Here is a 16523-nt window from a genome sequence, read left to right as displayed (position 1 = left end):
CCTACCCTGACTCCTGGACTCCTCCCACCTCAGCAATCTGTGGCACCTAGAGCCCACTGTTCTGAGCCAGAAGGCATCTGGACCCATACCTGCCCATTCTGGGGAGGCCATATTGCAGAGACAGGTGTAGGTAGCCCAACTCTCCCCTCCACCTCTAGCCAGCACCAAATCTTGTCCTGGCTTCCCTGAAACATCTCCTGAGGCTGCGCCCTGTCTCTCCCAGGGCCCTGCCCACTTTTCACCCCAGTCATATCCTGCAAACTGCTCAGAAATGTGGGGCAGACAGCCGAGCCAAAGCCCAGGTTCCTCAGCTGGCCTCTGACTCCAGTCTCATCCCTCACCCATTTCTGGGTGTAGCAGCCAGACCAGGGCAGCAGTCAGACCAAAGTTCTGAGAGCCATGATTCTGACCATGGTTCTGAGAGCCGATACTTCCTGTGCTTTCCACCTGTTCTTCTTGGATGGGACCATGGCCTCCAAGCACCCAGTCCTCCTCATACTGGGCCTCTTATTGAGGCACTTCCTCCAGGAAGCCCTCTCTAACTGCCCCTTTCCTTGCTGCCACAGCCCCTCTACTACAGCATAGCACAAGGGCACAGTGTGGGCCTGGTTTGGGCCTCTGTGTCCATAGAGCGTGGGGCTTGGACTCTGCTCTATGCCTGGCATGTGGCACATGTGTGGTGAATATAAGGAGTGCAGGTCTCCCTCCTGGCCCTCTCCTAGCCAGTGCTGTGATCCTGTGACCCACTCTGTGTACACATACCCAGCCTGGGCAGGGTAGTTGCATGGTTAGTGCCACACCATCTGCCTCATGAAATTGTTGGGCTCAAAGAAACAAGAGCTCCTAGTGCCCAGGCCCCAGGATGTGTCCGAGCAGCCCCAGGTTACTGCCTAGTTTTCTGTGCCCACCAGGTCCCCTCAGGCACACTCTCTCCTGAAGGCCTGCTGGGCCGAGGCCCAGGCTGGCTCCTCAGCTCCTCAGAGCTGTGAGGCTTCCTGCCCAGAGTATGACAGCCCAGGCTCCCAGGCCTAAGCCCAGCTGAGAAGGCTGTAGAAGGCCCCCGGGCTGCATCCTGAGTCACTTCCAGACAAAGAGCTCGCTTCATTTGTGGACAATGGCCCTCCGGGGATGGATGACGTGCAACCCAGGGCTTGGGGGTGCAGGAGGGAAGGCCCAGGGCTCAGTCCCAGGGCAGGACCAAGGACTACTGGGAGCTGCAGGGCAAGCCAAGTTGGCGTGAGGCTGAGGGCCTGCAGCCCAGCCCACCCTGCCTGTCTCAGGGACCCACTCACCCTGCGCAAGGGCAAGGAGTCAGCCTGCCCACACTACAGGTACCTTGCTGTGCACTCCCTGGGGTCTTCCCCTACACCCTGCCGAAGCACCCCAAGGGAGGACCCAAAGGCAGGAAGCTTGCCCAGCATCCTGCCACCAAGCAGGAAGGGAGGACACAGGGCACCATACAGCCCTATCTGACCTGGCTTCTGCCACAGACAGCAGCATGGCTAGGGTGACAGGCACCTTGTACCTGTCTGCCTGACCCTCATATTCCTCCCTATCTGTAAGGGCGAGGCCGATGGGAAATCCAGACACTTGGTTCTGCCCCTGCCCACCTGGGAGGGAGGCAAAACACCAGGAAAGTGTTTCGTTTTCCACATGTTGGATGGGCACTGCCCCATGTCCCTCCCCCAGCTAGCTGGTCACCCCGGCAACTGTGTTCCTCCCTTACCTTCAGGCCCATTCTAGGATGAGGGTACTTTCTATGACAGGGTGTTGTGAGTGGAGGCTACGACGGGGTGGGGGCTCATGTGAGAGCACAGGAGGGAGGGCCCCCTGTCTAGGGCAGGGGATGCAAGCCCAGGGAGACGCACGGGCAGGGTGAGGGAGGGTGCTTGCTGGCGGAGTGCAGAGGCCTCAGTGTCAGGGTCACTCAGTGGCTGGAGAGCCTGGGGCTCTGCAGGACCAGGATGTACTATCAGCTCCAGGGCAGCCTTACAGCCGTGCTAGCTCTGACCTCTGACTTCGGGCACCCCCGTGGGCTCAGCCCACTCCTCTCCAGTAGCACCTTTCCTTTTTGAGCCCTCTCTATGGCTAGGCTTCCTGGTGCCACGGAGACCAGGCTGTATGCAACGGCGGGCCTCTTGCCCTAACCCCAAAGCCACAGTGGACTTGGATTCCGGCCACCAGAAGCCAAAGCTGGTTCACAGCCTCATGAAGATGGAATTCTCCCAGGTGCTGGAGCCGTCAGTCTGTCCAGCCCACCCTCCTGCCCACCAGGGCTTCCTGCCTGAGTTCAGCCCTCCTTTCCTTGTCCTGAGTGGCCATGAGGAATGCTTTGTCCCCCCCCCCTTGCCCCAGGATGGGGGGCCAAGGACTGCATTCCTCAATTCCCGGGGGGCTCTATCCACCAGGGTCTATGTGTGATTATTAATTTCTGCCTCTCCTCTGGGCATCACTGTGTGACTTCCTGCTTGTCTTTATTTACTCTTCCCTGGAAGGTCACAGGAAGCAGTCGGGCAGTCTCAGTGGGGTGTTTGTCTTGGCCCAGGAGCTCAACCCACAACCCGGGGGCATTCCCACTGGGACAGACAGGGGTCCAACCTGGCCATAGCTGCCCCGACGCTGTGGAGAAACCATCTGCCTGTACCTGGGAAGCCGCTCTGTGGGCACAGGACTTCCAATGCCCCAGTGCTGGGCCTATACCATGTGACCCAGATGGGGCCCAGCTCTGCCCTTGGGAGCCTTGGTGTGTCACTATCTGGCAGTACGGGTGGTTAAAATGCATACAGGGTAATGCTGGGGCCTCTGTCCCACTCTCTCATACAAGGGATCCTGGAAGCCTCAGTGTAGGCTCCCTGACCAGGTCTGTGCTGGGGGGAGAGTTGCGGTGTAAGCAAGAGTGGACCTTGGGTGAGCAAGAGTGTGCCTCTCACCGTCTGCAGGGACCAGCTCAGGTGAACTGGCCTAGTGGCTCCGGGAATCCCTGGCTAGACCTGAGGCTGCCCCATGAGTCAGTGTGACCAGAGGCTACACTCACTGGAAGGCCCTCCATGGGAGGGGTTACCCTGGCTTCCTGGAGAGGGCCTGTGCCTACAGACAGTGGGAGAAGACACCACACCCCACCTTCCCCAGCCCAAACCACCTGCCATCTGAAAACACTGATCACTTGAAATGATTGGTATATTCAAGACTGAGGAAAAATGCTCATCTGTGGTGTGAAGATGGGAGACGTATCCCTCTGGTGATGACTCCACAAAGGACAACGTATCCCATGGTTTCAAAGTCAAATTAAAAAGGGACACAGTGCATCCTCCCCAACTTTGTTCTACTCTGATACCTCGTCTGTAGACTTTACCTTTCCATAGTGGTCTTCTTTTAGGGGCTTGTGGGGCTGGGGCCTTGAGGTGCCCCCAGAATCCCCCCCTCCCCTGGCTCCTTAAGCTCTGGTTGGGTCTTTTGGAGATGGACCAGGGGCCATCCAGAAAGGCCCGCTCACAACATGCCTCCTTTGACAATGACTGCCGCTGATGTCGCTTCCCAAACAGCCCTTGGCCCCGTGATCATGGCTGTGAGTCTTCCCAGCAATGGGCCAGGGGGCCGCAGGGGACTGTTCAGCCAGATGCTGAGCCAGCAAGCTCTGGGTCTGCGAGAGGCCACATCCTGGGGCTCTTACAGTTCTAGAGCTCGCAATCTTTTTCTTCTTTTTAAAATCAAAGCTCCATGGAGGGGTACAAATCTGACTACCACAGCCCCCCGTTTAGGAACTCCAAGTCTAATTTCAGGCCTGTCACGGCTAGGGACCCAGAGGGCCCCAAAGCCTCTGTTCACCATCCCCGGAACACGGAGGAGACACTGGGCTGCAGCCAGCTCTCTGCTGGCCCTTAACTAGAGGGGCTGATGCCAGTGTCTGGAGCTGGCTGAGCCCACCCTGGAGCGGATTCTGCTTTGAGACAGGGAGGGGGACTATTGCAGCCATTTGGGGCACGAGGAGGCTGAAGGATGGGAGCAAGGCACACAGCCAGCAGGCAGCCGAGCTGGAGTGAGTGCGGGTCTCTGGGCCTGGGGCTCATTTCTAGACCCCGGAGCCTCGCTCTGGTGCTCCACTGTGCTGGCTCTCTTGCTGCAGTGACCCTCATGTGGCTTGTAGAAGACGCCTGAGCTCCCCCTACCCTGGAGGCCTGGGGCCTGCACAGCAGGAGAAGGAGGTGGTGAGTGAGCGCTGGAGGAAGCAGGGGCTGGGGCGTCTATGACCCAAAACATCAGGTGCTTTCTGCCTTCAACCCTATGAAGAAAGTGGCTGAGCAGCTCAGGAGGACTTCAGGTTCAAAGCCAGCCTCAGCAACTTAGTGAGACCCTGTCTCAAAATTAAAAAAAGGGCTGGGCATGTGNGGGGGGGGGGGGGACACATGGAAAACTAGGGGCCAGGCAGGAGCAGGATCACAACATGCTGGCCAAGGCTTGCTGTGGGGAGAGAGTGGCAGGCTTGGGTCTAGACTCACCCCCATCATAGAGTGACCGTGACCTCTACAGAGCCTGAACACGAGCCAGGCAGGTGCTTGAAGGTGTTTCCCATGGCTCAGCCCGATCCTTGAGAGCTGCTGCCTCTCCAAGTACTGACAGGGAACAGTCACCCAGGGGAAGAGCTTTCTGTCCAAGGTCACAGAGCTGCTGAATGGGCCAGGAACCTGTTCCAGTGTCCACCCAGATGCCAGTGTCCAAGCCTGGCCAACTCTCCCTCAAGTGGACTCTGCTTTGGGACAAGGCACGGGACATGCTGACATTCTGATGACCAGTGTGGGCGGAGGGATGTGCAGAAGAGGTGGCCAGATGGGACATGGGGTGACTTTGGGCTGAGCTCCCAGACTACAGCCTTCTTCCTGATTGGTGGTCAGTTCTGTTTCCTGGGTGTGGCCTGAAGACTGACTCATCAGAGTCTGACTGGTCAAGTGTGGAGGGGTAGATGCAGGTGCCTGTCACAAGGCTGCCCCCTCCCCATGCCAGGGAGTCCTCCTCAGCTGGCCCCACTCCCTCTCCCCTCACCTGGCTTCATAGTGCTCATGACAGCACGGCAGCTCCGCAGCACCGCCTCGTAGATGGCCTTCTGGTCCTCGGTGAACTTGCCGTTGGCTGGAAAGGAGCAGGTGATGTCCGAGGCGAAGCAGTGATACTCACCTCCCATGTCGAACAAGCTGCAGGGAGAGGAGGGTGGGAGGTGAGCGGGCGCTCAGGGTGCCTCCTTGCTCCCTTGCCATGGACAGGACTCAGGGGTGGCTTCCTTTGGCCCGGATGCAGTAGGGTATTGTGACCACCCCACCTTGAGAAGGTGACCAGCGTGCGCAGCTCCAACCTGGTGTTCCCCGGAAGAGCACGAGTAGCAGAGAAACCCAGACCTCTATCCCCAGCAAAGAGAGTGGCACAGGGCTCAGCCTCAGCAGGGCAGGCCGAGGAGAGTGGGGCTTCCCTCCACAGCCTAGCCCCTGTGGGGACTCACTTGGAGAACTGAGAAAGACAGACATGTCCCCAGGCCCCTACATGCCACCTGACTCTATATGAACATGTCAACAGATCCCCTAGGCCTGCCCTTTACCCAGCAGGGAGGGGAGAAGGAAGGAGCCTGGGGATGGACACAGGACACACTGTCTACAAGAGAATGCGACGTGGGGCCACGTCACCTAAATGTGCATCTGGGTGAACACTTGGCAGATGGCTGGTACCTCTGGCTGTGCTCCAGCTCAGGGATTCCCCTGCCCAGAGGAAGGTGCCCAACACTATCCTCCCCACTGAGGTGTGATAGATTTGTTCCTGCCAGGGCCTGAGGGAGGGGTAGGAAGGGAATGTCAAGAGGATGGCCTCATATCCAGCAGGGCTTTCCTGGGGCTGAATGGAAATGGCTGCTGCCTGTGACCCTGGAATCCCCAGGTGGCTGAGCAGGGCACAGATGGTAGAAAGCACAGGGAGGGCACACAGTAGGGGAAGACAGGAGAGGCCCAGGAGCCAGGGGGCAGCAGAGGCCAGGCAATAGTGTGACAGATGGCCAGATCTGCTCAATCAATCAGGAGGATGCAGTGGAGCCACCCTACTGGACATCATGTTGGGGCCCCTGACACAGCAGGGCCTGGAAGGAGCATGGACAGCCCTTGCTACATAAAGGGCCATGGGGAGGGCCGATGAGAGTCCTGCCCTGCTCACCCTGTGACCAAGAGCCAGAACATGTCTGCACACGTTGGGTCCAGGTCTGGCTTCCAGGAGGGTCCAGAAGGGCCCCCATGGTATAGGGTCACCCAGTGGGCCAGGAGGAGCCTGGGTAGAGGCAAAGGGGTATTCAGATGGTTCACCTCCTTCCCCCATCCCACCTCAGCTTTAGAAGCTGCTGGCAACAGTGGAGGCCATTAGCTCCTTCTTGAGGTCACGGCAGAGTCACAACAATCCTCATGAAACTGGCTGAGGAACATAGATCCAGCCCCTGGCTTGGTTTCTTGCCCGTGTGTTCGGGGCCAGGTGACCACAGGGGCAGGCCAGCTGAGAAGGTGGGAGCTGCCCTCTTGCACTGGCCAAGTCCAGTTCTGCTCGGTGTCTGGCTTCATCCTGGGATTCCTGTGGGGGTCCATCTACAGCAGCACAAATCCTGGCAAATTGGAGCGTGGGGCACCGCTGTGGCTTCCTTTACAAGGGCCTCTCACCCAAATCCAACTGTAGTGGTAACCACAAACATTCCAGAAGCTGCCTGTGTGCTGGTCTTTGGGTGGGAGAGAACAGAGCAGGGGACCCTGGGCTCATGTGTGAAGCAAGGGACTGCCACGCTACAGAAGCAGATTTAAAGGAAAAGCCTGAATGCACAGGATCCCCAGATGCTTTGCTGGAGTCCAAAGTCCTCAGATGGGCACGTTTGAATCTCCTGCCTTTTCTGATTGCAAAACACCATAAATAGAGTCAACAGTACAGGAAGCCCAGGTAACAACTCAGGTGACTCTCAGGGGGTACAGCAGAGCCCCTACTCGCATGACAGAGAACTTGGGGTTGGGTCAAAGTCTCAGGGGGAACCCTGCCTGGAGCAGACCTAGGGGGACCTGGGCCTCACTTGAGGCTGACTTGCAAGGAACCAGAGACACTGGAGCAGACACACCCAGGCGCCCGCTCCCCAGGAGGCTGCAGATGCAAAGGCAGTAGGGGCCAACAGTTGCCTGTAGGATTACTCCTGCGTGGGACACACTTCGCTCAGAGATGGCCTAGAGGGTGGGGCACATCTCAGCCCTAAACTGTAGGGAAATTGAGCCTATTAACACTAGTACAAAAAGCCCTGAGTCGCAACTCAGTGCCCAGCCCTGCAGTGAGCTCTCTTCTCCTGGCTCCGGCGTTCAGACTTTAAGACCTCAGTTTTCCCACCTTTAAAATGGGACCACGACAGTTGCTACAGGTTTGTGTCCTCCTGGGGCCAGCATTCAGGCAGCAGTGGGGATGGAGCTGCATGGGGCCCCGGCCTAGTTTTGCCTGGGGAAAGCAAGTGTTTTCATTTGGGCTCCCTGGAGTCAACAGAGGAAAATGGTTTGCGGTTTGTTGGTTTAGAATATCCAAGAATGGACTGGGCAGACAGGACAGAGCCAGGAGTGTGGGGGACACAGATTCCTGGGAGTGCCACATCAGAGGGTGACCTACAGCAGCCCTCTGGGGCAAAAAGTTCTATTGGACTGTGTTGATCTAAAAGAAAAACAGAAATTGAACTATTTAAAAAATCAGGAAGCCCACAAGAACACACCAAATACTGGAATCATCTAGAACAGTAAAAAATAAGACTCTTCAGGGCAAACCAGACTCTGAACCAAGTCTTCCCAGCCCTCTTCAATAAAACAGAAAGAGCGTGGGATGGAAGGCTTTTGGATTTCTTCAGCCAGCTTGGCTTTATCTTCCAGCTTCTAGAAGACTTCAACTGTATTTTTTTTGTTTTAAATCATCCACTTTCTGGAAAAGGAAGTATACACCAGCCAGCCAGCTCCATCCTGCNTTTTTTTTTTTTTTTTTTTTTTAATCTCCCTCAGAGTTTCTACATGCTAAGCGATTCAGATTCAAGCCATTCTGGAATCCAGTGATAAAAGCCATCTCTTTTATAAATCATCTCCTTCCAACTCCTCTGTTCACTTCATCCATACTCTGAATGCAAAATGACAATGGAATTTGCTCATACTTGGCTCAATTGAGAACGCAGGATGCCTCCTTCCCGGCTGCTTGGGGACACCCACCAGGGACACTACTATCATTGGCCCAGTGAATCTGTGTAATAATCTGAGACATCTGGGGAGAGATTACACATCTCCCAGCAATACGCTGGCGTCTCGTTCCCCACATGTGTTCCTATAGCTGTGCTTCTGGCTGCGATCAGAGGTTCTGTCTTCCGCTGGCTCTTCCTGGGCAGCTCCAGGCCCGGGCTACCTGCCACCATTGGCCCACCCAGACCCTCCTGGGTCCCTCTCCAGACCCCACCCCGCAGGGCCTGGCCAGCCCGCAGGCAGAAGGCGTCTGAGGGAAGTGCTGCAACGTTTAGCAAGAGCCACTCTGCACTCGGCATGGAGCTTCACCTTCATCTCTTGAGTATGCAGCACAGCTCTTAGCTGCTTTTCTCTGAAGACTGACATCTTACACACGTGTGTGTGCAGGACCTTAGGGACAGTGCAGACCCTAAGACCTCAGTTTTCCCACCTTTAAAATGGGACTGCATCCCAGGTCAGGCTGTGAGGTTTGGAGCTGGAGGAAGCTCTCAATTCCCCCTAGAAACTCAATGGGAGAGAAAAAGGAAGGCAACTGGGTCTCTTTTCCATGGGTCCGCCACAGTGGGCTGTCCCTGACGACAGGGTGGTGAGTGCTGGCCTCCCTGGCGCACAGGCCGGTCGCCTGCTCCCAGTTCCCAGTCACGCTTTCTGTGCAGTGCCAGCCTCCAGCTGTGGCCAACAGAGGCAAAGGTCATCCTTTGGGGTCCCAGAGGCTCCCTAGGGCCATGGGCTGACACGCCAGGTGAACCTCTCCCCAGGGCCTTTCTGGGCATGTCCGTCCCACTTTACCCAGCTTTGGGACAGCTGTTCCTACGGGGCCTGGGCAGACAGGAACAGTGCTCACGCAAGCAGCCCACGCCAACAGCAGCTTCCTGTCCCCAAGCCCCAGAGCCAGCAGTCCCTGGTGCATTCGCTGACGAGAGCAACCATGCGCTGGGGCCTCCCAAGTCTGGAGAGAATCAACACTGCCATTTTATGGAGGTCAGGGCGGGATGCAGAAGACCAGTGTCAGGTGGAGGCCCCGGGAAGAGCACCATGCTGCAGCTTGCCTGCTGTCCCTAAAGTATTGTGGGCCAAGGGCTGGGCAGCAGGGCAGTGCCGCTGTGGGTGAGGGGAGGCAGGCAGTCAATGTCATGCGCACAGCACATGCTTTATTTCACTTTTTTGGCGACCAGTGTCTTGTGATGTCTGTGAGCACCCGGGCTGTCTAGACCAGGGCCCTTCAAACTGTAGGTCTTGACATCAACTGAGTGAGTGCCCCCTTGAAGCACTGACGAACCAAACAGAACAGAAAGAAAACACATGAGAGGGTGTCTGCCTGCCATCAGGGCACAGCTGCCTACAAGTGAGTCCTGGGTAGAAGGTCAGGGTACTTCTGAGATTGGGTGTTGAAGGCCATGGCCAACTCATCTCTGGATAGATGTCTGACCAGACCTGTACTGCTCCAAGGACTGGGCACTAAATGCTCAGGATAGGGGTCCCTGGTGACAATCAAGTGACCCTCTGAGGAAGCAGCAAGGTGGGGGAGGGTCTCAGTTGAGCCTGGCATCAGGAAACAGGCCCTGAAGTGACACTCTTACTCTAAAGCCCACCAAAGCACCAGGCACCAGGAACAATGGGGCATGGAGGCTCCCCTCACCCCAGCCCCTTCGCCAGCAGGGGAAGAGCCCCAGGCACAGACTCACCCTCTGGGGGTCACAGTGCCAGACAGACAACGGGGGTGGCAGAACTGTCCTACCCCAGCTTGCAAGGCCTAAGAGATACGAAGGGGCTGCTAAAGCCTGGGGTGAGTAGGCGTTCCCAGCCTGTGGGGCGGAGGGTTTGGCACCTCTGTGGTGAAGACAGTCATGCAGAGGAGGCTCTGGTGCCACCCTTGCTTGGGGATGTGACCCTGGCAATGAGAGCAGCAGCACATGCCAGCCATATGTCACTCACAGTTCAGGGTGCCTTCAGGCACTGTCCTGGTATGAAATTGGTAGCCCTTATTTCTCTGGGCTTTGGTGACTAGAGTGGTGTCCCTCCCCCCCTCTGTAGGGCAGCTAGGGCTTCAGCCTAGCTATTTTCATGGCAGGGAGACAGATGAGGCCCTAAGCCATGGCAGGGAAGGAGGAAAGGAAACTGGTAAGCTGCTAATCATGGGGGTTAGACATAGGCCTCTCCTCCCCAGCTGGGCTGCAGGCCCATCTCCCATGCCCCCTCAGCAACACAGAAGACCACTACCCAGCGGGGGAGAGGCCCAGCCTGAGACAACACTGCCCTCTTCTGGCCAGTACAGGAAGGTCTGACTCACACCCACCAGTTACATTCTGACTATAGTTGGGCAATCCAGGTCTGGGGCGTCCTTGGGCCTGAACCCTATAAGGTTCAGAGAGCGGCTATAGTCCCAAGCCCTGCTGCCTTATCTGGTGATGGAAAAGGTAGGAGATGGCAGATGAGGAGGGGTGTCCCAGCTACTTTCCAAGTCAGAGCCCACTGGAGGCACATCCTGGCCTTCTCCCTACCTATTCTGTGTTGTGAGCCTGCTTAGGGGACAGGGGAGGCAGGGAACTGCAAGGCTCAGACTGGGAGTCCTGCAAATGAGTGGCCCAGTTCTGAGGCCCTGCTTCCCAGTGGATTGAGACACAGCAGTGCTCCCTGGTGTCCACTGCCCAGGCTGGCTATGGGAGGACGGGGAAGAGCATGAGGGCTTAGAAGATGACTGGGTTGGGCGATAACTCCGAGCATGACTGTGCTCACACCTACCTGCTTGGGCTAGATGAGTGGGCAGGGGCCTTCTGGACACTTCCAAAGGGCCTCCAGGGACCCTGTTAGACACCAACCTTTGTGTGAACACACTGAAAGCATTCACTAGCAAGGCTGCTTGCCATGCTTCTGTAAGCCTGTTCTAGAAGGCTGGCCTGCTTGCCTTAAAAAGGAAAATCAAAAGTGCTTGATAGCTCTTCTAGGACAGTGATCTGCTCATGGGGTGCATGCGGGAACCCCAGGCACACAGCTGAAGAGGGTTTTGGGAGCCAAGAGGAAAACTCCAAGAAGCTTCATGGCCACAGGCCTTGCACAAGGCCTACTGGCTCTGAACCAACCTGAGTGGGGGTCCTAGGGACAGGAAGGCAATCCATGCCCCTGTTCCTCCCCTTGGAGGCATGCAAACCAGGATCTAGCTTTGGAAAAGGGAGGGGCCCAGGGCAAGAAATGGGCTTTTCTCAGTTCTTGGCTGATGAACTTGACCTCAAGTATGAACCAGCATGTCCAATGAATAGGCCCTTGAGTGTGTGAGGACTGTGACCCCACAGTGGCTCATGGTGGCCTGAGCCCAGCTCCAGATCCTATTACTGTGAGGACAGAGGAGATGGGGAATGGGCTTCATCAACCTCAAGCCCTACCTGCCTTTGGGAAAACCACGAGGCTCATATTGTGGTTTCATACCTTATGATGAAGTACCATAGCTTTTATTTTGGGATAACAGAGTGATTTATTATTTACCAAATGCAGTAGGCACTCAGCAGATCAATTTCAATAAAACAATGGATTATAAATGCCGCCAGCAATCTGGCAGTAGCAGTAATCAACAAAACATGTTGTTCTAAATGCTGCATAATAAATTGACTATAATAAACTCATAATTATTCTACTGGCTACATTTCAAAGTTAGCACTAGAAAAACAAAATCACCAATTTGGGCTTGGCACGAACATTCGTGGGCTTTCTCCAATCCCTCCTGTCTACAGCTGCACCAGGAGACACAGGTGCCATGCACTGCCCAAGAGGGCTGAGACTCCAACACCTGGGAGATGTGCAGATCTGATGTACCCAGCACCCTGGCCTTGGCTCCACAGCAATACCGATGGAACTGGCCTCTCAGACTCCCTTTGAGTCAGATGGTGGGGAGTAGAAAAGCAGCCTCCTCCTCTGACATGTGCTGAACTCATGGAGCAGAAACACTCATGGCTACCTGACTCTGGCACAAAGCCTTCTAGTTAGTTAGAGATGCCCCCATGAGAGATGGACCTGCTGATATGGCTGGCCTTGGCCTTGGCCTTGGCTTCTGCCTCTGCCCTGGGTCTGGGTTCCTGTGTTCTATCCTCCTGACCCAGCCAGAATGGGCCCCAGAGCTAAAGATCATTAGAAAAGCTCTCAGAAGACAAGAGTCTGAAGAGCACAGGTGGTCTCCTTGGGGCTATCTTTGGTTCAGTCCTGGCCCAGGGAGAGGGTCGCTATCTCTCCTTCCCTGGTCTCTTGCTGAACCACGTCTGAGGGAGCCACTCCTCTCCCAAAATCCCTCTGCCTCACACCTGTGACTAGTACCCTTCTATGTCTCTTTTGCTCTCCAACACCAAGGTGAGCAGTGTAGGGTCAGGGGAGGAAACAGATAGATAAGGGAGGGCCTAGGCATGGCACAGCCTGGCCACTGCCCAGAGGCAGGGCAGCAAAGCCTGCAGACTAGGCCCTGGCCCACAGTTCCTAGGGCCCAGCATGACCTGTGGGTCACAGAGACTCTGGAGTAGTGTGGCCAGACAGGTCAACAAGATGGACACTGAGGCTCTGTTCATGGCCAGGTGGGTGGTGGTAACCTCTAGGTTCACTCTGGGCCTCAATCTCTGCAGGCTCTCATCCCTGGACCTGCTGGCCAGGTCCCTAGGGAGAGGCCTCAGGTGCCCCTGAGGGTTCCTCACACACCCCTTCAGCCACTGTGCGTAGCCCTGAGATGCGTGTGCCATCGCCACTTGCAGATGGGTGAACTGAGGCTCAGAGAGGAAAGGGCTTTTCTTCCAGAAGGCTGAGTTGGGCTCCTGACAACAGTAGCCAGAACCAGAACATCCCATCCAGTGACTGACCTGGCTCAGCAGACTATGGCCAGTCAGTACTGGCGTGCCCTGTGGCAGGGATGACCCCGGGCTTAAGTGGGTTTCCATTAGTACAGCTCAGAGCACAGATCTCTCTGGGCAGCCGGGTGTTCGCCTGTCAGTCTACGCACAGGTGCTTGTACTCCTTGGTAGATGTGGCAGAGGACTCCTGTGTGAGGCTCCCACCACTCCCTGTGGCAGGGCCAAGGCCTGCCCAGATGAGGCCAGGGCCACAGTGTGCAGCCATCATGGGAACTCCAGTTTGGGGAACGAGTGCATCGGGGAAGCTGAGGGGGAAGAGGGCAGCCCAGCTGCACCGGCCACCTGAGAAGCCATGACACTGCCTAGGAGCAGGGCTTGGAGGTACCTTGTTCAGCTGCATCAGCAATGGATGACAAGGGGCCCAAGGATTGTCAAGGTGGGGGGGGGTGGGATGGGGCACCTCCTACCGCTGGTCAGTGACCACAGCACATTTGAAGGCCAAGACAGGGTGGCCCTATGTAGTTTGGGGCTGAGCATCTGAACAGCTCTCAACATCCCTACGCTGGATGGTGAGGAGGACAGGCAGGGAACTTGGCCACTGTGGCCGAGGCCATATCTGAGGGTGTCCCTGCCAGCCCATGAGTGCTACCCCAGTGTGCTCTGCCCTCCATGTTGGGATCTGCGAATAGGATTGCAGTTCTTGGTATGGAGGCCACAGGGCCTGCCCATGCAGCCTTGTCGTGTCCTCCACCAGGGGCTGAGATCACGGCACAGCATGCTCAGGACAGCCACCACCTTGATCTTGCTGAGCCAACAGTTTGCATATGCCAAAAGGTCCTGTGGCTGAGGACGGCAGGTTTCAGGATGTGGGGGACTCCTGGCCTCCAGGCACTGGGACATGGGGATGTAAGTATGGAGCTCTCTGAATGGAAAGAACAACCTGGCAGAGGCTGGGGACAGTTCAGCTCCTCCTCAGAAAGCCCAATATCCCATGGAAACACAGTGACCCTATTCTGCACCCACCTCATGGTGCTTATTTGCAGGGGACAGGGGATTCTGGCCCTGTAGAAAGCACCATGCAGGCCTATAGCCTTGGCAGAGAAATCTGAGCTGGTTTCTGGGGATCTTGCTGTGGTCAGCACTCTCAGGATAGGGACCCAGAGGCTCCCAGTGAACACTGACATCTACATTCCACCTTGGCTGGGCTATTCACGTGTAGAGATGGAACTGCGACAGCCCCAGGGCCAGCTTCACTTACCACATGTCTCCATCCTGGATTGTACGGTCGTTGGGGGCCCCAGCATGTCCGTAGTGCAGTACAGATGCATTCTCACCGCTGCAAAGAGCCAGGAGGATGGTCAAAAGCTCATCCTCACCCAGCAGCCCCAGGAGCCTGGCACTCCAAGCCCTTATCCCAGGGAGAGTGCTACCCATCCTACAGCAGAGGCCATAAGTTGGCTGGACCAGGCCCACAACCTGAGATCAGGTGTCATGGTGACCACCCACCCACCAGCCACAGCCTCTTGATTCATGACAGTGCTACCTGTGGGGCTTCTGGGCTGTGATCGCTGCTCAGGCCACTGCCCTCTGGTCTGGGGACGTGAACAGCACAGATGAAGAGCAGAAATGGAAACCAATAGTCCAATAGTTTGTGGACCTGGGAGATGGGGGACCCTATGGAAGCCCTCCTTTCCTGGAGACTAAAGGGAGACGGGGTCAATGGAAAGGGCCCTGGCAGTCTTCACAGCCACCCTGGGGTCCTGGTTGGGGCTAGAGAGACAGGAAGCCAGCAGCTTCTCATTTATCCGTTGCCTCGAGAGAGCTTCCCTAATGAGCGATGCCTTTAAGAAAAAAGGACTTGTAAGGCTGTCCAAAGGGAAAAAAAAAAAAAACAACAAAACCCAACCCCACCTGGGTGTAATATTTATGGCCCCATTTGGGAGTCTCAGGAATCATAAAAGTAGAAATAATGATTTTTCCCTCTATCCACCAGAGAAGAACATTTCCAAGGACTGAGATGCTCATATGTATTATTCATGTGTGAGGACGTGCACATCAGCAAGAGAAGCCCAGCTCTATCCTGGCTGCGCAGGGGCCAGACCTGAGGGACAGAGTCTCACAGAGCATGGAGTGAGCCCCAGAGCCAGGACATACCTGTGCAATCACACCTGGAGTGACAAACAGTCACAGACACCCACACCGTAGTGCATATTCATGGCCACCACTTGCCTCTCCGTTCATGGTTATTGCTACCACTTGTGCACTCTGAGCACACCCAGCCACACACAGTGGATGCACACAGCCACACACACGGCCACACAGGACACCCCAGACACAAAGTGCTACACACAGACACCTACAATGATATACATACCTACACGGAGCCCAACACCCCCATAACCATAACAGGATGGTCTCCATGCAGCCACATCAAGAGCTCCACGCTTACCCACATGTGGACACACAACCATAGCCCCCTCACCAACACAGCTCTGTCCACACTCCACCCCTGCTGCACACAGAAGCCACCCGTCCTAGGGTCCCAGTTCAGTCCCCATATGCTCTGTGTGTAGCTATGTGAAGGGGCAAGAAAGACAGTAGTGCCCCAGGAGGGGTGGCCTCCCAGTGCTCAGCTCCTATGCCCATCACCAGGGATGGGAGGAAGGGGACGGAGGTGTCCTTCTGGAGCAAGCTGGCTGCTTTCTCCTTCCCCTGATCCCAGGTCTGGCGGGTAGAGGCAACTTGAGTCCTGGAGTCTTGGGGGCAAAAGTGACTTCCAGGCTTGGGTGGCCTGGTGTGTAGGTGAGCAAGTGACAAAGAAGGCAGCACCCTCTCTCCTTCCCCGGACCTTCCCCCAGGAGACGGACGGTGCACTTACCTGCAGCAGATGCAGGTGTAGGAGTTGTGGCGCATGCCGCCCCGGGAGTAGCAGTAGTGCTGGAACAGGCTAAAGGGAAACACATCAGGTTGAGATCACTGCAGCATGCACGAGTCCTCAGCCCAGGCTGCCTTCTGCTGGGGCCCCGAGAAGCTCGAGCTCCCCAGTGTGTCTGGGTGGAGCTTAGGGAAGAACCTGGGGGTTCTGAGCTGTGGGAGCCTGCCAGCCTCGCTGCCCTAGGGCTGCCCTGCCTCCCAGGCTCATTAGGAAGACAGAGAGATCACTGGAGCGGGCTGGGGCAGGGGCCACGTGCTTCTGCAGGGCTGGAGGAAGGGCCTTCCTGCAAGTCAGACCCCTCGTCTTGCTGGGAAAGACAGGATGCAAGGCTGGAGAGGAACACGAGCCCTTCCAACCCCAGGGCCGTCCTGTGCTAGACAGGGGTGAGTGGTAGGCCGCATGGAGAGGGAGCAGGCAGGGCAGTCTCCAGGGAAGCAGGGAAGGGCAGGTCTACAGGGCAGGCCCCGCTCCTCCCTGCCTGGGAAAGCAATAAACCAGCTGAGGTCC

At 56.5% G+C, this 16523-nt stretch overlaps 1 protein-coding gene across 3 annotated transcripts in view; it reads right to left on the bottom strand.

Moving 5' to 3' along the window:
• Pepd (peptidase D) overlaps nucleotides 1–16523 on the bottom strand; it is a 115388-nt gene that overhangs the window by 7675 nt on the left and 91190 nt on the right. For all 3 annotated transcript variants that reach the window (XM_015496922.2, XM_048790972.1, XM_048790971.1), the window contains 3 exons: nucleotides 15960–16028; nucleotides 14340–14417; nucleotides 5038–5186 (listed from right to left, as the gene is read on the bottom strand). In XM_015496922.2, coding sequence (XP_015352408.1) covers nucleotides 5038–5186; nucleotides 14340–14417; nucleotides 15960–16028 — 296 coding nt within the window. The remainder of the gene's footprint in view (nucleotides 1–5037; nucleotides 5187–14339; nucleotides 14418–15959; nucleotides 16029–16523) is intronic.

The sequence above is a fragment of the Marmota marmota genome, unplaced genomic scaffold, assembly GCF_001458135.2.
Source record: "Marmota marmota marmota unplaced genomic scaffold, marMar, whole genome shotgun sequence".
Classification (NCBI taxonomy): domain Eukaryota; kingdom Metazoa; phylum Chordata; class Mammalia; order Rodentia; family Sciuridae; genus Marmota; species Marmota marmota.
This window is presented reverse-complemented; position numbering and strand designations above follow the sequence as displayed.